This window comes from Solanum stenotomum, unplaced genomic scaffold (genome assembly GCF_019186545.1).
Source record: "Solanum stenotomum isolate F172 unplaced genomic scaffold, ASM1918654v1 scaffold32699, whole genome shotgun sequence".
Lineage (NCBI taxonomy): Eukaryota > Viridiplantae > Streptophyta > Magnoliopsida > Solanales > Solanaceae > Solanum > Solanum stenotomum.
The window spans coordinates 1-27,841 of NW_026032089.1; the positions used below are offsets into that span (position 1 = coordinate 1).

The 27,841-nt window shown below is 33.8% G+C and overlaps 3 protein-coding genes across 5 annotated transcripts; 2 read left to right on the forward strand and 1 right to left on the reverse strand.

Moving 5' to 3' along the window:
• The first annotated feature begins 8,164 nt into the window (after nt 1-8,164).
• On the forward strand, nt 8,165-12,846 carry LOC125852158 (uncharacterized). Of its 2 annotated transcripts, none has more exons than XM_049531885.1 (2): nt 8,165-8,280; nt 12,183-12,846. In XM_049531885.1, the coding sequence occupies exon 2, from the start codon at nt 12,185-12,187 to the stop codon at nt 12,539-12,541; it is 357 nt and encodes a 118-aa protein (XP_049387842.1). In that variant the 5' UTR covers nt 8,165-8,280; nt 12,183-12,184; the 3' UTR covers nt 12,542-12,846. The 2 variants fall into 2 exon arrangements, with proteins under 2 accessions (XP_049387842.1, XP_049387843.1); XM_049531886.1 differs by having other exon boundaries at nt 8,179-8,280; nt 12,180-12,846.
• Nucleotides 12,847-14,996: 2,150 nt separating this feature from the next.
• On the forward strand, nt 14,997-17,682 carry LOC125852157 (pentatricopeptide repeat-containing protein At5g61990, mitochondrial-like). 2 transcript variants are annotated; one of them, XM_049531884.1, is made up of 2 exons: nt 15,308-15,449; nt 15,554-17,682. In XM_049531884.1, exon 2 carries the CDS (start codon nt 15,654-15,656, stop codon nt 16,926-16,928), a length of 1,275 nt encoding a protein of 424 aa, XP_049387841.1. In that variant the 5' UTR covers nt 15,308-15,449; nt 15,554-15,653; the 3' UTR covers nt 16,929-17,682. The 2 variants fall into 2 exon arrangements, with proteins under 2 accessions (XP_049387840.1, XP_049387841.1); XM_049531883.1 differs by having other exon boundaries at nt 14,997-17,681.
• A 358-nt stretch (nt 17,683-18,040) lies between these two features.
• Nucleotides 18,041-27,398, reverse strand: LOC125852156 (protein ACTIVITY OF BC1 COMPLEX KINASE 7, chloroplastic). Its single transcript, XM_049531882.1, is given in 18 exon segments — nt 18,041-18,386; nt 18,477-18,618; nt 18,731-18,835; nt 18,933-19,007; nt 19,084-19,145; nt 19,364-19,448; nt 20,381-20,464; nt 20,583-20,639; nt 21,772-21,942; nt 22,057-22,148; nt 22,238-22,359; nt 22,457-22,495; nt 24,505-24,598; nt 24,676-24,763; nt 25,001-25,126; nt 25,263-25,406; nt 25,570-26,144; nt 27,006-27,398. Coding segments are annotated over 17 exon segments (2,121 nt in total). The 5' UTR covers nt 26,131-26,144; nt 27,006-27,398; the 3' UTR covers nt 18,041-18,312.
• Nucleotides 27,399-27,841: the final 443 nt, after the last annotated feature.

Genomic DNA, 27,841 nt, shown 5'->3' on the forward strand with positions numbered 1-27,841 from the left:
TCAGTGTAAATCAATTCTAACGTATTAAAATTCCTTTCAACAACACGTACTTGACATTTTGATTTATTGCACTAGAAGTTAGGCAAAACTTCTAAGTTGATCAGTTTTTGCAAGGTTTTGTAATTGATATGTCCTAAGCATTTATGTCACAAACAATTTGATTCAAGCAAGTAAGAACAAACAAAAATACTAAGTTTGAAAAGACCTTCTGTGAGGTAACATTTTCCCACAAATATTTTGTTCTTTACGTTTTATAATTTTCTCGACATTGTTTTAGAGTCAACACCTTGCCATATGTCCTTTTCAGAAGGACCTTTCCGTAATATTCAATTTGTTATAGAATTACCCAGGACCATAGTCTCTTCGGTCCAATAAGGGCAATATGACCCAAATGTTTGTTTTACAACACAAACATAACATATTACTTTTCACCAATGTTCATGTCTATACAAATAAACATATCTTTTTATGAAAAATCACAATATTTTAAGTGACACTTTTTCATCAAAGAATACAATTCTTTTGAACGAGTAATGTAATGTTGTGGTTTTATACTAGTCATATCATATACTAGTAAAGAGAGACTCAACAACCACAATATCAAATATACTCGAAGAATTTTGTGGGTCTAACATAATACAAGAATGTCATTAAATTTCATATCTTGTACTTTTAAATTTAAATTAGATTGTAAGTCTAATTTTGTCTTTATCATAAGTAAAGAACCCCCCACATTTTAAATATGTTCTCAAAAATATTTTTCAAGTATTTGAAATTATTTTCCACAAATTTTTTCCCTTGCTTTCATATTGTATACCATCAAAATACATATTGGCAACACGAAGCCTTCTTTTGGAGATTTAATCAATATAAACACTCATTGCAGGCACAAAAATCACTAATTTTATGTCACTAGTGTTTTTTCCCCTTTCTGTCACAACTAGACAAACCACTTAGTATTTAGAATACTAACAATAAAGATTCAATCTTTATACAACTTGTTTCTAGTTTAACGATGAAGTTTTATATTCTTCTAATCGTTAACCGAATGAACCTTGAATTCTGATGAAGTTTTTATATTCTTCGCATCAGTTTCACATTCAGACAGAGTAGTAAACCAAAAAGGTTTTAATCTCCAGAAACCTCAAATACAACAATGTTTCTAGCTAACGATGAAGATTTTATCTTTTTCAAATCATTTAGCCTTTAATATTCCTGACGAAGATTTTGTACTCTTCAAGTCAGAATATTCATTCAAACAGAGTATTTAACAAATTGGTGAAGTTTCTATATTCTTCAAACCAATGCACAATCTGATTTGTTCGTGAAGTTCTTATATTCTTCAAACCAAAGGACTAAAAAAAAATTAAGAAGATTTTAGTATCCAAAAGTCAAACACAGTCAAATTTCACATGGAGTAGACAACTACAAAAGTTTTTTTTTTCTCCTCTAAACAGAATACATATTAATATTAATAAAGATATATTCTAAGATCATCACATAATGATCATCTATCCTAACATTTACGAAATAAATCTCATAACTTATAAAGGATAGAAAAAAATAATAATCAAGGGAAATAAAGATAAAACCTGATTATTACCCCCATTGAATCACATTCTATTTGTCAGCAATGATTCCATGCAAGTCACTTTTCTTGCTAATTTTTTCCTTCTTTTTCAGTTTCTATCATATTCCAGTTTTCCTCAGAAGACATTGAATTTCAACGAGAAACTAAATTCATGTTCAAATATTGTTAGGAGACAACATCTATTCATTTATTTCTTTTTATAGTTATATAAAACCAAGAATATAGGAAAAATAATTAAAGTGCACATCTTAGCCTTTATGCATAAAATAACTTTTCTCATTGAAAAGAAAACTGAAGGGGTGCAATGCTTGAATGCACTTGGGAAGAAAATAATAATAATCTTACCCTTCCAAGGAAAACTTACTAGAAAAAATATACTCGAACATAATAAAGTAGTACTAATTCATCCCAAATCTCTTTTATCATATGATAAAATAATGCTCTTTTACATCTTGTTCTTTCCCCAATAAAAAGAACACATAAAATAGAAGTAATTTCCTTACCACAGAAAATACCATCAATAAATTTCTTAAGCTTGTTTTCTCTTGTATTCAGATTAGCAAACCAGAAATAATAAAAGATGAACAGAAAAACACAAAGAACTATCTGAGTCCACAGAATCCACTGTGTGTCCTTAAGAAATTTAATCCCCTCAAGTACCCGAGGTTGCAGATTAATTCCTCCCGAGATAAAACGGATTAACCATTAAAGAAGTAGTGGTACCTCAAACTTTGATAATTTCAACGAACTCAAAATGACAACAACGAATCACACACAGACACGATCGATCGATTTTGTTTTGTAAGAAATGTATGCAAAAGAAGGGAAGAATTCGATACAAAAAAATGAGAGAAAACCTCTCTATTTATAGTCAACAAAGGGTAAAGGTCACAACCCTTTGGAAAGAAGACAACCTTTCAGAAAGAAGACAACATTTCAGAAAGGTCACAACACTTTGGAAAAAGCATAACCTTTCAAACGGTCACAATCCTTTAGAAAGGATACAACCTTTCATAAAGTTCACAACCCTTCGGCATAGTCACAACTTTTCAGGAGAGTCACAACCCTTCCTTTCCTGTTCACACCTTTAAAACCCAACACTTTTTACAGAGATATGAGTCATTAAACTCTCTCTAGCCCTTTTCATTTTAAGAAAGTGATCGAGCTTTCAAAGAAAATTATGTCTAGCACATGTTATCTTCTGCTCCCTAAAAATTTGAAATTATTCAGTCGTAAAAACCTTGTTAAGTATAGACTCTTACCTATTCATCAAGAGAGACAAACAAAGGTTCTGAAAAATCAAGAAAAGAGGTTGAACCTCTTTTGTTAGCTGATTGTTACTAACAATGAATTTGTCTATTTGAAAATTTGTTATTTGTAATGATTTATATCGTTATTATAACTTTACATATTTTCAAATTTTCAGCCAAAGAAGGTAGAAGAGAAGAAGCAGTGACACCACCAAAGGATGTGATGCAGTGGTATCAAAAAATTCTTGGTAGGGAGCGCTTCCCCCCAAATAGAGCCCTACCCAATGCAAATCCAGATTAGTCGGGTTCCAAAGTGGGTACTAGACACTGAATGTGAAACCAAAATAAAAGAAGAGAAGAAGCAGTAAATATAATTACTCACACTTAGCTTTGTTGGGGGTATTTTCTCAGTATTAGATCAACTACATGATTTCATTACAGAGTTCTAATTCAGAGAGATGAATCTTCAAATAGGGGCAAATCTATCTATTTATCTATCTTTTCTTGTTGGATGTATATTAACAAGAATATTAGATTTGTACTAGATCATGAACATTTTGTCCATTATGTTGTGAGACTTTGTAAATGCTTCTCCATATTTCTCATTTCCGCAAAAGAATAAGATATCATTGATGCTGCTAAAACATTTTTCTCTGCTTTATGGTGTTCTAAGTCGCGCATTTTCTTCTAGATGTTTAGTACCTTCGGTAAACTTTACTATCCACCATCATTTTCTTTGGGAATCTTCTGAATGTTCAAACTTTTTCAAGTCAACCTGCTGATGGATTATGAAAAAAGAGAAATAATTAATAACTTAATGTAACAATGGATGATATCCAATGTGGGTACCAGACAGCAGGGGGAAACCAAAAACAAAAAATCTTCAAACCCTCTCACATGACATTAGGATGAGATGAGACAACATTATAAAAACTTCTAAAGAACAATAGTCATTATTACCACTAAAGGCCATCTTCTTTTTGGTATTTATAAAAAGGAAAATGAAAAGGCATGTAATTTTAATATTTTTGCACATCAATCAAATAAATGCATGTGAATTTCTTTTTGATATGTTAAAACTAATGCATATGAATTGAAGAGAGCATGTTTTAATTGGGATAATACATAAAATTCCCCTGTAATTTTGCTGAAGTCCTATGATTAGAGGTGGACGTAAATATGAAGAATTGAACGGAACCGAAAAAGTTCACTCTTTGGTTCGGTTTCACTTTATTTTTTAATTAAAATAAAAAAAACTATCTAATTAGACGAACATTCATACCATAAATTCTAATTTATTCTATAGTTTGAAATAATTATATTGTCTCACTTATTAATAATTTTGTACCAGATTTTAAGTCAGATACACCACGTCTTAGGTTGTATTAAAGATACTAGATATATGTATCTTTGATACCAGATATATTCTGAAATTCAGATGCATCTATAGAGAGGCGAGGAGATGGATACGATGTATCTGAAACAAATTACACCTAATTTAACCCGCATGTATCTCGTGAAGAGAATGTGGTACGAAAGGTAATTTAGAAAACAAAAGTGAAGGCACATAATTTGGTCCGAAACTAGTGAGATTTGTGTTGTTTTCTCTTAGAAATATTAGGTAATTGTAGAAATCCCACTAATTTAGGAGCTAATTACTTAGATACACACTAGTTTGCAATATTACGTAACTTGTCACATTTTGATGCGTCAAGATATGAAGAGATACATGCACTCGGGATACATAGGCTAAAAATTAGGTGTAATTTATTTTAGATACATTGTATTCAAGTGGATTTACATATATTAAGGATACATGGATAGATCTCGCTCGCCTCCCTCTCGTCTCGCTCGCGTATCCCAAATACATGTGAATCACTCCAGATACATATATCTAGTGTGATTCGCACATATATTAGATACACATACGAATCTCACTTGCATCCCTCGTGTTCTCGTTCACCTCCCTATTTCAGAGTGTTTGGTAGCAAAAAATATATAAAATTATTAATTAGTGAGATACTATAGGGATAATTAATAAAGGAAAAATTACTTGAGTGGATCCTTTTTAAAAAATAATTACTTATTTTAAATATACTCTTTAATTATTACCATTTATAGCAATATATAACAATACTATATGTTTTATTAGATTTGTCTTTCTCTTTTGCCTCTTTCTCCTTTTTCTCTCTCGTCTTTTTAATTTTTATCTCTTTTCCTCGCTCTTTCTCCCCTTTTTTCTTCATATTGTTCTTTTTCCCTTGTTTTCTTTCTGCTGCTGCTTTTTCTCTCTTGCTTTCTTTCTATTGTTTTTTCTTTCTTTTTTCTTTTTGTTGCACTTTCTCCCTCTCCCTCTTGCTTTTTTCCCCTTTCTCTCTCTCTATTTTCTTTCATATAGTCAATGATTCGTAGACTAAATAAATTTTTATTAATAATTAATTAATTAGACAAGTAATCTAATCGTAACAAATGAAGAGACATAATAAATTGCAAAATGAATTAAACTTGAATTAAAAATGTGTTCCACACATATTAAAGTTGAATTAGAAGAGAATTAATATGAATGCAAAATGTAGCAAACGAAAGAGCATTCTATGATCTGTAAACGGAATGAATTTGTATAACAATGAATTTCACAAGTAATTAAATGTAAAATATCAACTAATAAATTGCAAAATTGATTAAAATTGTATTACACTAATATTAAACAAGTAAATAAATTAAACTTCCTTTAAAATTGTATTACACAATATTAAAGTTGAATTAGAAGAAATAATTAAGAAAGAATGAAAAACGTAACTAACGAAAGACAAGACAACGATCTATAAACTGAATTAAACTTATATTATTCATGAATAAAACATGTATTATATGTGCCTTATAAATTATTTTTGGTTTGTATCACTAAGAACGAGTGTGATGTATTATAAGTGTGTTACCTAAATTACTTTAGTTCATATCATTAAAAATGGAGTGAAGTTTGCAATATGTATTATAAATGTAGGATGTATTATTCATGATTTTAATACAATTTTAATACAATTATGAAACATATCTAATACAAACGTGATATAGTTTCGTAAACTTCATCCTTTTCGAAATTCAATCTAATATTTCTCCTAAAATCAATTCTAAACTTAACCAAATCCTCTTTAAATTGAGATATTAAACTCCAAATGATATTTTCAATTATTTGTAGGAACAACCTATCCAAACTAAAGAGCAAACAGGTAATCTAATCGTAACAAATGAAGAAACCTAATAAACTGCCAAATGAATTAAACTTGAATTAAAAATGTATTACACACATATTAAAGTTGAATTAGAAGTGAATTAAATATGCATGCAAAATGTAGCAAACGAAAGAGCATTCTGTGATTTGTAAACTGAATAAACCTTGTATTAATAATGAATTAAACAAGTAATTTAATCATAACAAATCAACCAATAAACTGTAAAATGAATTAACTTGAATTAAAAGTGTATTACACAAATATTAAAGTTGAATTAGAAGAGAGAATTAAGCATGGATAAAAAATGTAACTAATGAAAACACCAGACAATGACCTATAGAGTGAATTAAACTTATATCAATAATGAATTAAACAAGTAATCTAATAACAACAAATAATAAACTACAAAATGAATTAAATTTGCATTAAAAGTGTATTACACAATATTAAAGTTGAATTAGAACAGAAAATTAAGAATAAATAAAAAAACATAACTAACGAAAGACAAGATAATAATCTATTGATTAAATTAAACTTGTATTATTCATAAGTAAAACATGTATTATATGTGTCTTATAAATTATTTTGGTTTGTATCACTAAGAACATGAATGATGTTTGCAATATGTATTAAAAATGTAGTGTGCATGTATTAATCATTTGGTTGGTATCACTAAGAAGAGAGTAAAGTTTGCAATATGTATTAGAAATGTATTGTTCATGAATAAACCTTATATTATACGTGTCTTATAAATTATTTGATTTGTATCACTAAGAAAATGAGTGATGGTTGCAATATGTATTATAAATGGATTGCTCATGAATAAAACTTATATTAGATGTGTCTTATAAATTATTTTAATTTATCACTAAGAAAATGAGTGACGGTTGCAATATGTATTAAAATGTAATGTGGATGTCTTAAAAAGATATTATTAGTGTATTACCTAAATTATTCTTGTTGGTATCACTAACAAAGGAGTGAAGCGTGCAATATGTATTATAAATGTACTATTCATGAATAAAACATGTATTAAATATATCTTATAAATTATTTTGATTTGTACCACTAAGAAAAAGACAACGTTTGCAATATGTATTACAAATGTATTGTTCCTATATTATAAATGTATTAAGAGTGTGTTGCTTAAATTATTTTGGTTGATATAACTAAAAAGAGTGAAGTTTGTAATATGTATTATAAATGTATTGTTCATGATTTTAATTCAATTTTAATACAATTATGAAACATATCTAATACAACTTTAATACAATTGTGATACAGTTTCATAAACTTCACTTTTTTCGAGTTTCAATCTAATATTTCTCCTAAAATCAATTATAAACTTAACCAAACCCTCTTGAAATTGTGATATAAATTCCATACGACATTTTCAATAATTTGTAGGAATATCCTATCCAAACTAATCACAAATTCGTAAAATTCAAATAATGAATTCAAAATTTGAATCTTTATAATGACCATCAATGGTGAACTCTTGTTGTTGTAGTTTTAGAGATTTGAAATTTCTGCTTGAAAACATGATTTTGTACAAATTTTCATCTTTTCAGTTCTTTTTTCGTTGTATTTTTTGGATAAAAATAATGAAATATGAAAAATTGATTTGTTATTTAAATGAAAATTTGAAAGAAGAAGAAGAAATTAAAAAAAAAAGAAGAGAAAAGAAGAGTTGGAAGATAATAATTATAGAGAAAAGAAAGATGAAGAAGAATTAAAAAATAAAGAGGAAGAGGAAAAAGGGCTGAGAAAGAGGCAAGTGGCGGTACATTTTTCTTAATTGCAAAAAAATTGTTATATTTAGTTAGAAAAATTATATTGACATAAATGGTAAATATTTTTTTAATATAGCATATTTATGTGATTTACCCATTAATAAATATGATAGAAATATTTGTGTAATTGGATTTTTTTTTTCTGTGTAATTAGATAGTTTCTCCTTTAAGAAAAGAACTTCGATATTCGATTTGATTTCCGATTTTAGGTCCCTTATGAATTAGAGGCCCAAAAGCTAGCAGTAAGGCCCAATCCATTAACCCAAGCCCATCCCTTTATTTCCCAAGAGAGTGAAGGGCTGAGGGTTGACACGTCTGAGTGAGAGAGACTGAGGCTGAGCACCACCACCACCACCACCAACTAGCGGCGACCGGTGACCGGCGACGGAGATTCCATACGCTCTTTATTAAAGGTATATATTTTCTTTCTTTATTTCTTCGGAGTTTCGACATTTTCTCTCTTATCTCTTCAAGCCAGTTCCTTTGCGTGTGCGTGAGCGATAGTTGGCTTGAAATGATTTTTTCTTCCGTATATATAGAATTTATTCTGTGATAGAGTAGTGCTTGCTACCTGTTCGATGGATTGTTTGTGTGAAATCTTGTAATTTCCCCCAGAAATTAAAACTTGTTTTTGCTTCAATTGATATTGGGCTCCTCGGAAACATTAATATTTTGGTTTGGAAGCTTATGGAGTGACATTTATCGGATAAAAGCCAGAATTTTTAAGAATTAGTAGGAAGCATGAATTTAGTATCTGTCTGGAAGTCAGAAATTGAAGCATTGAGATGATATTTTTTAGGAGGTGGAAATTTCTGGGCCTGCTTGGTTTGTTTTTATTCTTATACCGTGGACATAATAATTACATTAAGCAAATGACTTCTATAATAAAATAATTGACTATTTTAAGATAGCAGCATATCTGGTTAGGATTTTGAACTTTTCTAACCATGGATCTGAATTTCTTAAGAAGTGAGGTTTCATAACACCTATAATGGGAACCGTTGTATGCCTTGAAAGAAAGGGATACTTGATAAACCAAATCCTCTATCACTGGAAAATAGACTTAAGAACCAGCACGGGATTTCACAAGATGGTGAAACTCTGAGCTAGTTCTTGACTCCATTTTTTCCCCCCCCGCAAGAGGAATTGGTTTATCAAATATGGTTTTCTTTTGAAGTATATAGTGGTTCTCATTATGTTTTCAAAAATCTTAAATTCTTCAGGAATCAAATGGAGAAAAGTCGAGCATTTTTTTCCCTCTCCCCTTCATTTTGTCGTTTTCTAGGTTTCTTAGGATACTGCTTGCAGTACTTTCTAAGACAATACAATATCATTTTGTGCTGAGTCCGCTGAGAGAGTAACTACTGTTGCACAAGCATATTGTTGCAGATGACAAAAGTGCAAAGGTGGAGTATATTGAATAGTTAACTGGAACGATATTAGAATATTGAAGAGTCATGTCATTATGAGGAGCAAGTAGAAGAGCAATAGTAACTGCAGCTTAACCTGCTTGTTTGTTTTTGGAATCCACTGATTTCAAACTGACATCTGGAGGAACATATTAATCTTAACATCTACATAAATAAATTTAGAATTAACAACAAAGGGAAAAAACTGTAAAATTAACAGCAATTGGTTTTCATAGCCTTAAACCCACCTTTTATGAGCAAAAATGAGATCCCAGAGTTAATTGTCCAAACTTGGCATTCTCATTTCTTAGTTAAAGAGCTAAGATAAAGGAGGAATAGAGGGCCAATTTTATTTTTTTTTGGTTGAGAAAAGTAAGGTTCATTAGTTAATAGTTAACACCCAGAGAGTGTTGCTGGTAAGCAAAATTGCAATAGTTAGTTAGGAGCTAATGAAGTTAATCATGCTGTCCAAGTCAGTTATAGCTTTTAAATTGCTTCAAAGAGACAAAAGATAGAGTGACATGTTTCAGATGATGCAAGGATCTCCTCTTTCCTTCGAAGAATATGTTTCTAGTTTTCGGTCTATCTAATCAAGTTCAAAACTAGTTAAGAGAGCATGTCCGACAGAGTTGGGCACATCATCCCAAATTGAAAATGAAAAGAATTGGCAGTAAAGGCTAGATCCTTTTTTTCATCAATTGTAGTATCTATGCAGCAATCCTTTTAGATTTACAATCTTATTTCTATTATAAGAAATGAGATTTTAACCCACTTTAAAAGATTCCTTAAGATCATAAATATGGTGAGTTTTCTAACAACCAAGAAACAGAAATATAAGATCATAAAAATGATGAGTTTTCTGACAATCAAGAAACAAAAATAATGATATTGAGTTTCTATTGGTAATTTCTTTTCCCAGTCATAGTATACGACAATTATCGGTCTTAATCTAAGTAATCCCATCCCTAACGAGCTAGATTGTCAAAATTGTTTTTGGTTAGTTCATAGAATATGTAGAACAAAAAGAAGAGTCAAAGAGTAACCACTTTCCAATTATGCAAGCATTGGCCTGATCCTGTTTGCTGGTTGTAATCAGAGGCGGATCTATGTGGAGGGGCACAGGCTCACGTGCACTCATGCTCCCCGCAGTAGACCATGTCTAGGAATGCTATATCTTTTCTAAAGTACTAAATAGTTATGAGTTATGACTTATGTGTACACCCTAGCTCAAAGATTCATTTGGTGTCAATGGTTATTGAGGATATGTCTATATGTGAGGTTGAGGTTCAAATCTCACGGTTTTCTTGACTTTTTCCTTTCTCTTTTCTAGAATCGGGCCCATCCATAGGGATGGGTATATGTGATGTCCCTTCTTGCATTTTAATGAAGTACTTTCCTATTCTCTTTCTTTCTTTGTTTGGTTTATCTTTCAAAATTCTGAAGTCTGACACATTGAAATTCCTTTTCTTCTTTTGTCATTGTAAAATTAGTATAATTAAACTAAATGCCTATATTAAAACTTAAGCACTGGAAAATGTAGTATACAGTCAATAGGTTTAACTCGTCCACAATTTTGACATGGAATTTAGATATATATATATATATATATAAAAATACCAAAATCTTAAAAATTAAATAATTTTGCACCCGTCTTCGTGAAATCCTAAATCTGCCCTTCCCACTCTGTACCTTGCCGGACAAGCTTACGTGCTCCCTTCATGTTGTTTTCTACCCACATTTGCCTTAATCTCAGACCCATCTTCTCCTATTATGTTGTCCACAGAATTGTGAAAGGTAATAAATGGGACATTACCTCTCTTGATCTGAAATGAGACATTATTTTTCAAATATGTTTAAGAGGAGCTTGTACCCGTGGTCAATAAAGTGAGTTTGAGAGCCATGAGGTTTCAAGTTAAATTCTACCAGAGGCAAAAACACTTGGTGATTTCCTTAGATCTATCCAAGCTTTGATAGACTGAGTTACCCGATACTTGTGTTGGACTGTTGGTGGGAGGTAGCAGGGACCATGTTGGGATTAGTCGAGGTGCACACAAGTGGGCCCAGACACCAATGGTATATGAATTATTTTTTTTAATAGGAGCATCAAAATTTTGGAGAAAATGATACTACCTAAGAGTAGATTTGTAAATTGACCTACTATTGTGTCTGAAAATGATCAAATCCTTATTAGTCGTGCTCTAAACTTTAGGGGTTCTTGTACCCTTCGGGGTGGCCCAGTGGTTTGGGCTTGGGACTTCCATGTTGGAGGTCTCAAGTTCGAAACCCCTTGCCAGCGAAAGTAAGGGGTTTGCCTTCTGGGTCGAGCTCGTCGCACCGGGCTTGCCTAGTGCGGGTTACCTCTCCTATGTGGTTTGCGAGCTATTGTATAGGAGCGGGGGTTTTACCCTGTGCGCACCCAAAGGGTAGCGGCTGCGGGTTTCCCTTGTCATCAAAAAAAACTTTAGGGGTTCTTGCTTGTCCGTAATTTCCTTGATGATACTGGTTCATTGTCAGTACCCCTACTGGGGATTTGGTTTGATTGTTAAATGAAGCTCAGGAGTCTGGCTAAAAAGAATTCCCCTTGGTCAATGAAAGTAAAGGATAAAAGCGAGTCACCTTAAATGATCTGTCAAGTTGTAGATCTTGCGTAACTCCTTTTATTTTTGATGTTACTTGATTTGTCACTTAGCTCTATGAAGCCATCATATAGAAAGTTGCTTTTTACTCAACTTTAGCCATCTGTTACAAGTAATACTAATTAGCTCCAGGGTGAGAATCAAAACTGCATTTCTCGAAGATGAGAAGTACTTCCTGAATGTTGAGAGCTTTATCTGAGAGATATTTTCATATTTCAGTTAACCTCCTCGATGATACTTCTTTTGATATATCTTTATTTCCTCTAGCAGAAATGGTGATTCCTCCACCAGTTAGACCAGACAGAGTGCTGAAGTATCTCAAACCTTACGTGCTGAGGATGCACTTCACAAACAAGTATGTAAATGCTCAAGTAGTTCACACACCAACAGCAACAGTGGCTGCTTCTGCAAGCTCACAAGAGAAAGGCTTAAGGCTTGCCATGGTAGAATCAAAAGAAAATACTAGAGACGTTGCTGCTGCAGCAAAAATAGGTAAGTTGTTGGGAGAGCGGTTGCAGGCTAAAGGAGTTCCCGCCATATCTGTTTTCTTTAAGAAAGAACAACGATACCATGGAAAGGTCAAAGCAGTTATCGATTCAGTCCGAGAAGCAGGCATAGAATTGGTTTGATTGGATTCCCTTTTCTCTCCCAGGCAAAGGCTTATTATGTTTTATTAAGCTCTACTTGGACAATTTGCTTGCCTCAGTTCTTGCAATTTTCAATGTATAAGATGTCACTTCTGACATTCCCTGTGTTTTGAAGCTTCTATACCAAGAACAAGGTTCATAGCATCCTCCCCCCCGACACGCGACGTATTTTTCATAACAAGAGTTGCCTGATACTTGTGAATCCTATTCATCATTGGGTAGAAAGTTCATTTAAAAGCTTCAAAAATCTGAATTTGATTACTTGTACTCCTGGAGCATTAAATAAAGACGTGTTATGTTCTTTGACATTTTTAAAAGCTTTTTGGGCGCTTAAATGTACTTTGCATAGCATACAATGAGCAAGGGTGGGTTTGGCACCTCGAAAGTATAGTTCAATGAGTAATGTAAATTAGGTATAGTTTAAGTATGAAATTAGTAAAATGTAACAGTTTAAGAGCATTTAACATTTGGGTATGGAGTTGGTTTTGTCAAGGGATAAGAGTTTTACCCCTAGTGCGAGGTTTTTTAGTGTGAATTCAGATTTGGTTGGGTTCGTGGGTACCAGACAAAAAAGGAAGAAGAAAAAACACTTGAAAGATAAAGTTTAGAGATAATGTAAATTAGAAATAATGCAAGTATGAAATTAATAAAAATGCAGGACTTAAGAGAAATGTTAATTCATTATTTCTTCCAAATTTGATTAGCATGATACAATTTTAAAGGCGTGACATATAAATTATCAAATCACATGTACTGAAACTGAATAGAGAAATAAAACCTTGCCAATTTTTCATGTTCATTTGATATGATATTGATATTACTACTCCATTTCTCCCTGTCTTACTTCCTGGTTTTTTTTTTTTAGTCTGTATATATATGGTAAAATTTCCAGTTTCACTATTTTACGTGGCAATTTTAAAATTACAAGATTTAAAGAAGAACTATACACATTTAATTAAAATTATAAAATGTAAAAGTCTATCATAATTTTTTTAAAGAAGTATTGAAAACACTCCTGAATTTAATGCAAATTATTAGTTTCGTCCTCGAACTATTTACAATTTTAAAAACACCCCTCTAAACTTAGATACATCCCCATACACCGTCGATCTGCCACATGACATAACAAGTGACTCAAACTCTTGTAAGAGCACGAAACTCTTAATAATAAGTCGAGAGAACTAAGAAGTGTTCAAAACATTCCTAAACTTGACGATGATTTAGGGGTGTATTTCACTCATATTGCAAGATCGGAGGTGTATTGAAATTCAGTTAGTCAAGTAAAGGATTGTTTGTAAGGCTGTCAATAGTTTAGAAATCAGGACAGAGGGAGTAATATCTTTGCAACTAAGGGTATTCACGGGTCTGCTATTGATAAAAACTAAAAATCAAAACCAAACCAATTTAATCGATTTTTAAATTATCAAAACCAAACCAAACCAAATACAATATGCATTTATCGGTTTGGTTGTTAATGGTTAGTTTGGTTATTCGGTTATTAACCATACACAAAATTCAAAAAATGTTTCATTCAAAAGAGGGGACAAAGACGACAATTCGTTCAAAACGAAAAATAATTAAAACGACTAACAAAACTTTAGAGCACTAAATTTAGTGTGAATAAACCTTCTAAATTCTCCATTTTGACCTAGAAGAAAGAGACCGTGACATTTCTAGTCCACCAAGAATTGCGATAGACACTTATATATATAAAATCAATAAGATAAATGTTCTCGTCTTGGATGTTTTTGCTTTAATAAATAAAGGGAAAAAGGACAAATATACCCCCAAACTATCGTAATTGGTATGCAGATACCCTCCGTCATACTTTTGGGACATTGATGCCCCTGCCGTCCATAAACTAGAGCATATATACCCTTTATACTAACGAACATACACGTGTCACAGTCTTATCCACCGACCTGCCATTTATTAAATATCAGATCGACGAATAAGATTGCGCCACGTGTCCCTATTTAGTCTTTCGTTAGAGTGAATGGCATATATGCTCTAGTTTTTGGACGGCAAGGGCACCAATGTCCCAAAAGTATGACGGAGGGTATATGCATACCATTTACGATAGTTCAGGGATATATTTGTCCTTTTTCCCATAAATAAAAATTGTTGAAACCATATATAAGATATTTAAAGTTGTTTTTAAAAATAATATATTATGCATGTATAATAATAAAAGATAAATATATGATTTATCGGTTCGATTTGATTATTTCTTCAATTTTCTTTAACAAAATCAAAGTCAAACCAAATACTATCCATTTCTAAAAATCTAAAACCAAACCAAATTCAAACCCAAATAAAATTAATTTATTTAAATCGATTTTGTTGAATTTTTCGATTGGATCGATTTTTAGCCAAACGTGCAACCAAAAAATAAAAAACAACTTATAGAAACCCAAACTTTTAACCGATTCGGAATTGCAATTCTAGGGTTCAATAACATTTGACTTCTTCTTCCTAGTTCTAGCCAACCTACTCCATTCGCCATTGTTGATGTTTTGCTGCATTCTGTTTTTAGCTGAAAAGGGAAAAACAGAGTATAAAACAAAAACCCCATCGTCCAAATCCTCCATAGCCATTGAAAAATCGCCAGAAAACTATGTGGAGGATTTTTCATGGAAGAATCACAAGATGTATTGAACAAGCTACATTTCACAGACATTACTTCAATTCTCATCTTCCTCAGAACAACCTAATCTTGATTCAAGAACTCACTGAAATTCTCAAAAACAAGAAATGGAAAAGCCTCATTAAACTTGCAAGCTTAAAAAATAAGCTAAACCCATATGTGGTTCGGTCTGTTCTTCATCAAGATCAATTGAGTAATCATCTTGAACGCCTCCTCAGTTTCTTTCAATGGTCAAAACACAAAGTGGGTATTCAGTCAGATTTGGAAATTCACTCATTTTTAGCTGCTCGTTTATGTAGTAACAATTTGTATAGTCCTGCTAATTCTGTTCTTGAAAATGTAATCAGGTTTGGTTTGCCCCCTTTGGATGTTTTGAAATCTATTGATAATTGTCGTAAAATTTTTGATGAGTCGAGAAAATTTGATCATGTGGTATTTGGGTTGTTGATGGATAAGTATAGGGAGAAAGGGTATTTGTTTGAAGCTGCTAGTGTTGTTTTTGCTCATAGTAATGATCTTGATTGCATCCCTAGCTTGTTGTATTGTAATCGTTTGTTGACGGATCTGTTGAAAGATGGTAACTTCAGATTGTTTTGGCGAGTTTGTGATGCAATGCGTGAAGCAAATGTTACGTTTAATGCCCTTACATATACTAGTATGGCGGATGCTCATTGTAGAGAGGGGAATGTTAGTGATGCCAAGGAAGTATTGGCTGAGATGGAAGAGAAGGGTCTTTGTTCAAGTAATTTTACCTACAAATTTTTGATGAAGGGTTTGTTTAGAGCTGGGTATGTGGATGAGGCAATTGAGGTTAAAAAGAGCATGTTTTCCAAGTCGTTAGTCCCTAATCGATATTTTTATGCCACATTTATTGATGGGCTTTGTGCTGCGAATAGATTTAGAGAGGCAATAATGGTATTAGCTGAGATGTCTGAGATGGGAGTGAAGCCTGATGCAATGGTTTATGAAGCTTTACTTGATTGTTACTTGAGACATGATGATGTGGATGAGGCTTTTAAAATTAAGGATGCTAAAGGCATTACTTTAGCCCTGTGCAATACGCTTCTTCATGTGCTCTGCAAGTGTGGTAAGATGGAGAAGGCAAATGAACTTGTGGATGAGATGACTAGAAAAGGTATCAAGCCTGGTTCGACAACTTATGCCTTGTTGATTGAGGGACATTGTCAGTGGGGTAATGTTGCCACTGCCTTGGAGCTTCTTGAAGAAATGAAGAAGAAAAATCTGGCCTCTGTTAAGTCAACCTATTGTGTGATAACTGATTGTCTCTGCCGCAATAAGGATCCGAACACGGTTATGTCTTCTCTTCCAAACTTGATAATGAAGAAAGGGAAGCGAAATGCTCATACGTGGAGAACTTTATTGATGAATTATCCTGGTAAAGGCCACTTACTGAAGTTGAGAGAGGTTGTGGAGGCAATGCATAAGCATGGGATTGTGCCAGCTACTCCCCATTACAATATTCTTATAAAGGGTCTCTGCGAGACACGGAAGATGAAAGCTGCTCAAAGTTGCTTGGTTGAAATGCTGGATAAAGGCCTAAACCCTGACCAGGGTACTTATGAACCCTTTATCATTGGATATTGTCGAAAAGGGCAGTTGCAAAATGCGGAAAGATATTTATTGCAGATGCTGCATCATGGGTTTAAGCCCAACAAAGAAGTTTATAATGCTTTGATCAGTGCGAACTGTAAAAGTGGTTAGGTAAGCCAAGTCTTTGGGGTATTTTTAAGTATGCTTGCTCTGGGGGTTTTGGAATTGTGGGAGGCCTATCTTGTCCTCCTTCGTGGTCTCTTGGTGAATGGAAAAATGCTAGAAGCAGCTGAAGTTATTTCAGAACTTCATGGCAAGAATCTGGTTGCTGATGTTTCATTCTAAGAAGCTCTCATCTGTTATTTTGTTAAACACTCTGAGATTGAAAAGGCCTTTACCCTTTACGAGGAATCGCAAAACTGAGGTATTCGTCCAAACTTACGATACTCACAGTCACTTGATTGTTGGGCTGCTTAATGCAGGTCAAACTGAGAGTGCTGAAATGATATACAATATCATCTTAAAAGAAGGTTTGGGACCAAATAGTGCCACATACACTACCATGATATCTGGAAGGCTGCTAGGTACTGACAATAGATAGATTAATCATGAAAAACTGATTCATAATGTCTGTAAAGAAGTTCGCGTGGGCTTGATCCCTCCTAAGGAGGATCTTCAAATTGTTGCCCTCCTTTATTCATATGATATGATAAAGCAAGTTTATTGAAGCAAACACTTGAACTTTGACATTCCATTGGTTTTTATCTTGTCAAATGTCTGCTTGGTTCAGATTCTTTACCTTCTAATAAGCTGTTGCTGCATTTGTACTCAGAATCAGTGCTGCACTTAGATTGTCTTTTTCATTGTGTGGGACATTCTCCTCCATTATAGCTTCTATAACCGTACCTTAGGTTTTATGACCCAGTTTTATAACAGGGATCTTCCTTTTGCTCGTGAACGAATAAATCATAAATGAGACGAAAGGAATTTCATTTGAGTAGGATCATAGTTCAATTTTCTGTACATGAAATTTTGTAAGTCTATTTATTCAGAGCCTTCAACATCTTCTGGTATTGCAAAAGGTCATTTTGTATTAACCATAGCAAGTTTTTGTTGCTATTTCTGTGCATCAGTGCAAAGTGGTTCAATACAAGGCATCCTTGAAATCTTATAGCTGTTTGATCAAATAATTTTCACATCCCCCTACCCAACCTACACTAAAAAAAAATAGAAAAACATACATTTGGATCATTGAGTAATTCAGGAGAGATAAAGAGAGAGAGTAATTGGCAATATACTTATATACATGCATTTCTTAATTTGGAGCATAAATTTTATTACTATACAAAAATATGAACATAATTACAAATATGAGGAACATTATTATCCCTTTTCCTTGCACCACATAATAAAATTGGTTCCTAAATATTGCAAGAGGTCACATTTCAACCTCCCTGGCCCCTCCTTCTCTCCCCCACCAAAATAATAAAAATAAAAAAGTGAAAATGAAGCCAAAAAAAAAAAAAGGGTGGGGGAGAAGGGAATGTATAATGGCTTAAATCATTTTCTCAAATTTATCAAGTTTGTTCACTCTTTGCATAGACCTAAGCAAGAGAGTCAGGAAAACACCTGCATACAGAAAGATAAGGTCAATTTTTGGCAGCAAAAACAAGTGCAATTCAAATTCATCAAACCTGAAGATGGTCCTTAAAAACTCACCTGCACCAATAAAAGATCCATTTGCAAACATTTGACTGCCTTGACTGGTAAAAGTGACACCAAGGTTTAGGAGGGTGCCCCCTATAACTGTGTACATGGTTGCCATTTGAAGAATTGTAGCTTTTCGAGCTGCTCTCTCGGACTTGGAAAGATCACAATTTCAAGAAGTATAAGAAAGTGACATATGATTTGTATGAGACAAATTTTCCAAGAAGTATTAGAAAGTGAGAAATGATCTGCATGAGACTAATTACCTCGAGGACCCGAACTCTGAGTTTCAGATCTCCGGACTCAAGCTGTTTAACGATCTCTTCTATCTGCTGAACTCTGTAAGGCATGGAAATTGTGGATGTCCGTGCCTGACAGTATTTCACATTAGATGGTATATACATCAGTCATGCTTATTTGAGCAGATCTTAAAACAAGATATTGTTAAGCAAAGGTTTGATAGGGTACATCATTAGCCTGTTTCCTTATTTCCTGAACAAGTTGTGGACCACTGCGCTGCTGCTGTCTCAAGTCCAAGAGCTCCTGCAGGGCAGATTGAATAACTTTAGAGCATTAGGGGCTAAGATTTGATTGTCAGACGAGTTAGTTGTCTTTCAACCTGTGCATATGGTGCTGCAATCTTAGGGAAGGAGAAATCAGGATCCAATATATAGCCAATCCCTGCAAGAATGCAACAAGAGATGGAAACATTCAGTTCAGTGATCTGTAAGTGGATTTAACATCATAGCCACAAAAATGCAAACTGACAAAAAGGGAATTAATATCAAGAGTCTAGACTGTTAAAAGTCAAGATCTTGACATTTATATTTAACTACAGGACGCTCCCTTGCTTTTCAGAATGAGAAAGAGGGGGAGGGAGAAAGAGAGAGAGATTGCACCTTCTAGTGTGGAAAATGCCCTGATCACAAACGTAAAAGTGGAAGGAAAACGGAATGGTTGATCAGTTGCTATAGCAAACAAATCCTGCATTATCTTCCTCTTGTTACATTGCGAAACACGCAAAAAGATAGTTTGAAGTGAAACTAACTTTCTACTTTAAATTTCAGTATTGTAACAGCAGTGCAATTGTTTGAGTACAAGTTTTTACAAGTCAGTTGAAAAGTATAGTGAATGTGGTTTCAACACACAGTGAGAAGCTAATTTAACAGACTACGGCACTTCCTCTACGTTGGCGTCCCACATCGGTGGGATAAGGGGTCCTTGATCGACTTATATGGTCTTTGGGCAATCCTCCCCTCATGAGCTAGCTTTTCGGGTTGAGTTAGGCCCAAGATTCATTTCTTAAGCTGATGATTCAGAATCATTAATATTAATGCCCACATGCCTTATTTCTTTTGCTTATTTGTTAGTTTGTTTGCAGCTAACAGTTAGAAAACTAGATTCCATATTATTAGCCACCTCTTAAGTTCTCCAATCCTTGACAGTTATTAACAACCTCCCAAGTTCTTCACGAGTAATATAGTGTTATATTAAGGGTGGACGAAGAAAAATGCAAAGAAGTATGCATGGGGCTTGAGATTATGGATTTCTTCAGCCATTAAGATAACCCTTAGTTCCATGGCAGTGAGTTAAGAAGATATTGAAAAGCAAATCCTTACACATTTATTAAAAAAAATGAAATATATCAGTCTAATTTCCTAAATCAAATTTCAATATTGTGATATAGACTTTCCAAAAGACAATTTAGGATCTTGGCAATGTGAGTTTCAAGAAAATACGGCAGCCATGAGACACTACGGCCAATCTTCATAAACGCCTCCTTAAATAAGTGGATCATATAAATATTTGAATCAAATATGGTCCATCGCATATTTATTCTCCTCGATATCCTAAAAGATACCAAAATTACTGATAAACTTAGCTATTTTTTACAGAAAATTGCAAATTCTGCATACCTCACCAATTGCAGCCAAGGTCTGCTGCTGATCTGGTCTTTGGTTCAACAAGTTATCCAAGAAAAACTGAATAGATCGCCTCACCTAAGAAGAATAAAAAGATGTAAGTCAATAGATAGCTAGTCTTAGATAAGGCCTTAAATTCATTGGTGATTTTCTTCCTTTTCTTTGTAGGGTTTTGAGGTCAGGATATGTAACATACAGCTGACATGTCTCCTGTAGGCTGAAGTGCTTCTAGATCAATAAGCCCTTGCATAACCTGTGTAGACAAAATATTTCTCTTATTAATATACACAAAGAATTAGCTCTCTGTAGTCCAAAATATTTTAATGCAAAGCACAATAATGCTTCTGGCTGCCAGATACTAAGAGATGGATTAGATTGTTTCTTCTGAGTTTAAATGCCGCAACAATGATCACAAGTGGAAGGAATTTACAATCAATATTTGTCTTGCTTTGAGGCATGTGACAGGTGGTAAACACAAGTGGAGCATGAGGAAAAAGGTTGGTTGTCTTATAAGAATTGCTCACCGAGAGGGGCGGGCCGATTATCCACCGAGTGTAGAAGACTGTGATTGGTCCAAAGGGCGGGTCACAGACGGATTTCTCAGTTATCAAAAAAAAATAAAAAATTGCTCACCGAGAAAGTCAAAAACTGAAAACAACTAACTAGACAAATCATAGAAATTTTGAATAGTTACTTTTTAAAAGAATATATCTAATCACTTCTAAATCATCCTTCACTGCACAACTTACCCTAAATACAACAACTTTATGATTCTCTCTAGTATTGTAAGTAATTTAGAATTAATGAGTTTATGTAGCAGGCTCTCCCAGAATGGAAATTATGTTCATGTTTCTGAAAATAGTACTTTACTGTTACAACATTCCAAGAAGCCGCTTATCCTTATGAGCAACGGATTCCTTCAACTAAACATATGAAGCTGAAACCATATTACTGGGAATCTTTTTGATTAATTGTTTCAGAGAATTACTATATTGTCAATTGTTGAAAATGGAAGGAGAATGTTTTCTACTTGAGATGACACAATCATACAAGAGTATTTATTTTGGGTTTAGCTTAGAAAGAATTTTGACATCAAATGTTTAGTTGATCATATAAATTACATTTGGACCAAGCTATGGCTATATTAAACCTGAAAGAATTGAAGCACCTAAGCATACCTCTTGATGGAGACAGCAGGATAACAACACACTCACAAAAAGCAAAGAATTTCAATAAATATGAAGAAAATATAGTGTGTGCAGGGATCCTAACGGTAGCAGGAATATTCGCACCAGCTTGTACTAAGACTACTGTAGCACAATGCATTTGGTTCCTAATTGTGCTACTACAAACTACAAACTACAAAAAAGAAACACTAGCCTGACCTTTTTTGCATCCTTTTCGTAGACAGAATAAAAAAGCCCCAGTAATCTCTCTCTTGTGAAACTCTTGATGTCCCCCATCATACCAAAATCATAATAGATTAAAGCTTCGTCAACATCAATTGCAAGATTCCCTGGATGTGGATCAGCATGGAAAAAACCAGTCTTCAGTATCTGCACAAGATAAGGCCAGGAAAAGAGTATCAGACACAAAGGAATAACATCTAATCCAGCTGATTAGCATCTATCCGAAAGATTTCAGAATGAGTGCAAAATTAACTAACTCACCTGAATTAAATAGGCTTCTATGGCACGAGATGCAATTCGGGATCGGCTATAACCCCGTGAATCTATCATATCCAACTGGTTGATCTTTATTCCTGTTCATTAAGGTAATGGAATCTTAAGCAGGATAGATTGAATGAAAGTATTTATTGAACAAAAAGGAGGACAAAGCAAAGAGAAAAACCTGGAACGTATTCCAGAGTCAAAACCTTTGTTGCTGTATAGTCCCAGTACACCAACTACATTGGGAAAGGAAAATAAATAAATAAGGTTTTCTGTAGTAGTAAAAGAAATATGATTACACCCCTGTTGCCGAACCTGTTGAATTTTATAACCAGAAAAAGAACTGAATCAGCCATGATATGCACTAATTATTTTCTAGTTGAATCTTACTCCATACAACTTGCTTTTATCCACATGTAGNATTTCCTCATACAATATCCTGAAATTTTCATGAAGACAAAGTTTAGCAGATAGAAATATATTCGACTCGTTTCTTATTTATCAGAAGGTTGTGGTTTAGACATTGTTTAGCATTGAATAAAATTAAATCTTAACCCAAATGGTGATTTATTGAAGACTGAATAAGCAATAAGCTTATGAGAGACAATACTGGATATAAGCAGTGGATATATAAATACTCAGTAAAGTCTGACAGATAACAGAATGTATTCCAGAAGTTTGACTTCTGAACCATTATCGGCTCTGAGGCCACATTGTCTCGTGCAATCTTTCATCCTATAGCTAATTTTCTACCTTCTCCAAAAACTTCTTTTCTAAAACTTCCTCTCCTTTTACACAAGGGGGGGATGGAGTCAGGAATGTCAATCTAATCTTAAATAAGGCACGAATTCTGCATTGTATACCATTGCACAGTGGTGAAAACTTCACCACGGCTCTCATCTTAGGGGGGTGAAAGCAAGAAAATACACATTTAGCATTTTCTAAAATTTGTAACTAGTAGAAATAGATGATCTTTATATGCAAAAAAAATATTTAAAAAATAGATGAAAGAAAAAGAAGCAGATATCTTGTGCAGAAGAAAATCTAGGACTCTAAGTAGTAAGTATGCTGTAAGGCTTATATTGTATCGAGCAAGTACATAAGACACATAAATGCACAAGAAGAAATAAGAATAAAAAGTTCAACTGCGCGCATACAATCACTATAGAGCCTATCTCTACATATGAACAAGAAACTCAAGTATCATCCCCTCATTTATTTGTTGGTATTAAGCTTATCATATAACTGATAATTATATTAAGAACTAGCTAGTACTTTTTGCGCAAATATGCAATTGAAGCAGTAGATTGATATAAAACTTAAAAACTACATCAAGTGTCTTGACAGACAATTAGTTGAAGTCAATGACAAAGTTAACTTCTCAAATTATTGTGCTTATTTACCACTTAGTAACCACTAGAGACTCTCAGTTTCTATTTTCTATGATGTTAAGGAATTTTTTAAAATATTATATGTGATTAAATCATACGTGAACTTCTTACTTCTATACTATGATATGAAATACAAAAAAAGGACGGATGAGTTTGGAAGTATAAAACTGCGTGCAACTTTTATACAATAATTTGGAATGCAATAAAAACTCCAAAAGCACAGATGTGTTTGAAAGATATGTCTTATGGACATCCCATTGTGGAATGAGATGCTTCACCAAGGAAGGAGCGCCTGACCTTTACCTTTAAGGTTCTGGTTGTAAGGCGTTAGGTCCATTAGGGGTTCCTCTGCCACTACCTTCACTGAAGTTACTAAAATCAATTTACAAGCAATAGGTGGAGGAAGGGAAAAGCCAAGAATATTTAAAGGTGGGTACGGCTTTTGGAAAGGACTACAGCACTCCCCTCCCAACACACACAAACATTTTCCCTCTCAGTGTGCACCCCCTTTTTGACCTTTACTTCTACACCTTTTGTAAGATTATAAAACAAATCAGATATCTTGAACCCTTTGTCCATTTTGCACTATATTTCAATTGTTTCCCCTTTTTAGCTCAAACAAATAGTGTTATTCTACACACATCAAACTATCAATGGAAGGGATTGAAGAACTATATAATATCACTTCTTTCAACACCAGTTGTATGGCTTCCTTAGCTAGAATGAAAGGAAAGGTTTGAATTGTTCATCTTATTCAGTAAGAGATAAGGTTGGGCAGGAGATAGTTAGCAATAGTTACAGACCGGAAGTTCATAGAAGAGAGATGATTCCTTGTAAAAATGTCAGATCAGGCCAAAGAAATAATTGTATATCTGACATCAACTTAGTTTTGCTGAAGGAAAAAATAGTAATTCTGACAAAAGGTTCAATATATTCTGGTAGACTAGAAAGAAAAGTGGGTTGAGTAAATAGCACAAAGTTGACATAATTACTTCTTGTAGCAATTGCCACTACGTCGAGCTTTTGTAAGAACATGGATTAGAATATTTTGGCTTACTTAGCACATTCTTCATATATTCCTATCCAGTCACGAGTTGGACCACCAAGAGTTTCACTTTTCTGAAAGTACTCTGCGATCAACTTTAAATTTCCTGTATCAAAAGAGAATATTTAACTTTCAGTAAGCAGTAAACACGATTGGCTAACATTTTCAGTGCATAATACTTACTCAGATCAATGTCAAATAGTTTCTTTAGGCCGGGTCTCTGAACTTTCACAACAACTTTCTCTCCACTATGTAAGATAGCCCGGTGCACCTAAGAGCATTTTACAAACAAAAAATCAGGACGAATTACATGCAGTAATATGGAAGACCAGGTTGCTAAAGTCTGGCTACAATCTAAAAGGTAACCATTTTGTGCTTCATTTCATCAAAGTTGAAGGGCTTTGTTTCAACAAAGCTGATAGAGTAGATGATATTTTTTAAGAAATCAGAGCTAAAAAACTACAGTTCACTTTAAAGATATAAAAGAAAATATAAATAAACCAAACACCTGACCAAGACTAGCTGCTGCAATGGGTTGATCTTCAAACACCTTAAACAAAATATCAACTGGAACTCCCAACTCCTTTTTAATAAACTCTTTTGCTTTCTCGGGGGAGAAGGCAGGTACTCTGTCCTGAATGATTACAAAGCAATACGAAATCACAGCCATGCTAGCATAATTCATTTTTAAGTGTGAACTAATATGAAGGCAATTGTGCAAGTAATTGAGGAGATCATGTTTGCTTTCTCAAAAAGAAGGTAAGCTATACCTGCAACTTAGCAAGCTCATCAACAAATTCTCGAGGAAATAGATCAGATCTAGTAGAGGATAACTGCCCAAGTTTGATAAATGTAGGACCAAGCTGCAGCACACATTCTCTTAACCATGAAGCTGTTCCACGTCTTCTGACTTTCTGCAGGTACAAAGCTCATTACTCATAGTGCTCATAGAATCACATAATCCGAGAAGACGAAGAAGGGATAAGAGTATATCATTGCATGACTTTTGCTACATACTTGGTACCGGGTTACCCTCAAATATCAATTCAAATTAAACAAGAAAAGAGGAAAACCAACCTGTTTATCTTCAGTAAAGCCACCCACATATGTCCATTTTGCATTGTCCAAGAAAACACGCACCCGTAGCGAAAGGACAAAGGACCACACATCTATACTTCTTTGGATGGAGTTATAATTCTCATTAGCCCAGCTGAAACCTTCATCTGAAGGTAAAACCTTTAGATCTTCAGCAGGCAGAAGTTCTTTAGATTTTTGTTTCTTTGCAGGGGCTGGAGTAGGAACCTGCTTAACTAGATTTGCTCCATTGATTCTCTGTGTGGAACCATTAACAACCGTGGAACCATTTACAGATGGTGCCATTCTCTTTGTCACTTCACTTGTAGGTACCATTTTAACAGGACGACCATTTATACCTACTTTTTCAGGGGACTCAGTCTGTTGCATATGCACTTTTAGCCGGTGAATCTTTCTACATGATTTACCAGATTCTCTATCAAATTTCGACAAAAATAGGATAGAGATTGTGCCTGAAAAACTGAGGTTGTTTACATTGCTTCCATGATTTATCAATTCTCCTCTGCGGCAATAACAGCTCTGAGAAGCCAACATTGCCGCCATTTATGGTATATAACCTGAACATGAGCCAATAAAGAGATCAAAAAAGTTTATTAGAGCCAGCAACAGACAAATTTCAACTCTTTCACTGCTGGTAGTTAAGAAAGAACTATTGCATCAAGAATCAAGTAAAGATAATCAATGTATTTATACAAAAAAGTTGTACATAGTAGCCATTAAAACATTTTACATTTTCCGAGCAATTTGAAGGAGATACACTAGTACTACTGCCCAACTATGTCAGTGATAAATTTGGTCATGCATAGAAGACCCAAAATCTACTTCATTACCTAATCACTAGCCTCTTTTATAACCATTACTCTTTCCCAACTATCTTTAATTGATCACTCAAATTTGCTCATACAGTCACAGCTAGATGGAAAATTTCTTCCCTTTACATGTTCAAATTCATCAACCCCTATCTCCAGGAACTAAATACTGCATCCCCTTGACACATTTTCATTCAGTCGGGATGGTAGTCAATTAACTACTCCTCAATCTTACATTCTGATTCAATTTCGTAACCCCCTATATCCATTCCTCTATTCAGGAACATTCCATCGAACCGTAAACCTCACACTTACCAGAAGAAGTAAGTTCTTGATCAAAAACAGCAGACAATACAAACATAGACATCAATAATTGAGAGCCAGTGAAACCCAAATGAACATGTTAACCATGAAAAAGGGAATAATAGGTTCTGTTAACAACAAAAATAGGAAAAAAGTCAATCTTGGACTATCACTCTAAAATTTTTCACACAAATCCCATCATAGCAATTGTACGAAGAAAAAAAGTCAAAACTTTTCCCACCCCACTTACCAAAATATGCATTAGACTTCAAAATATAATACTTTTAAGAGAGCAATATCACTTACAATGAGCAGCAAGAAGAAGAAGCTAAGCACAACAACAAGAATCAAAATCAGAACTCTCTTAAATTGTCAATCAATCTTTAACCAAATTCTTGTGGACCACAAACAAATTGTTAGGTCACCTGCTTTGCTCTTCTAATGCTTAAAAAAGAAAGCTGTAAAGAGAACAAACACTTGGCGTGCACTCTTGGCAACTCAGTTTGATATTTTTGTTTCTTTTCAGTTAATTCATTCACTTTCATAAAGTTCCAATTTTTCTTCCTTCTTATGGAGTTTCTTTAGTAGTACTAATATGGGGTTTTGAGGAACAAACAGACAAAGAAGAGAAAATGGAATATTAAATTTGCACCACCATTTTTATTAGTGGATCTTCTTGTCCACCTGATTTCTTCTTCTCTGACGTGTTCTATTTACACTCCTTACAACTCACCCTTTCACTATTTTTCTCACTTATAAAAATCAACTCACAATGACCAACAAAGGTTAGTGGTACTCCACCATCCTTAACCAGGTCTCGAGTTTGAGCCCCTTGGGTACGAAGTTGTCCTTGTTAAGGAGCATTTTACCTCCAATGTGAGACTTTTCGATGAGAATTCGAATTTAGTCGGGCTTCAATATGGATATCGGACACCGGGTGGGAAACCAAAAAAATAAAAATCAACACACAATGTTTTTTTTTGGAGGTAAAAAAACAATCAATTAGTTGGTTGGTTATATGAACTCTCACTTTGTTCGGGAGAGGTGATTTCCACATTGTAATTCCCTCCACATTTCCCTTTTTCCCTAACCCCAATTTTTTTATTAAAAAAAAAAGATTCTTTTTTTAGAAATAACAAATA

Bases quoted from the DNA above. Each gene is read 5' to 3' on its own strand.
- LOC125852157 (XM_049531883.1), top strand. From the start codon at position 15,177: ATGTGGAGGATTTTTCATGGAAGAATCACAAGATGTATTGAACAAGCT.
- LOC125852158 (XM_049531885.1), top strand. From the start codon at position 12,185: ATGGTGATTCCTCCACCAGTTAGACCAGACAGAGTGCTGAAGTATCTC.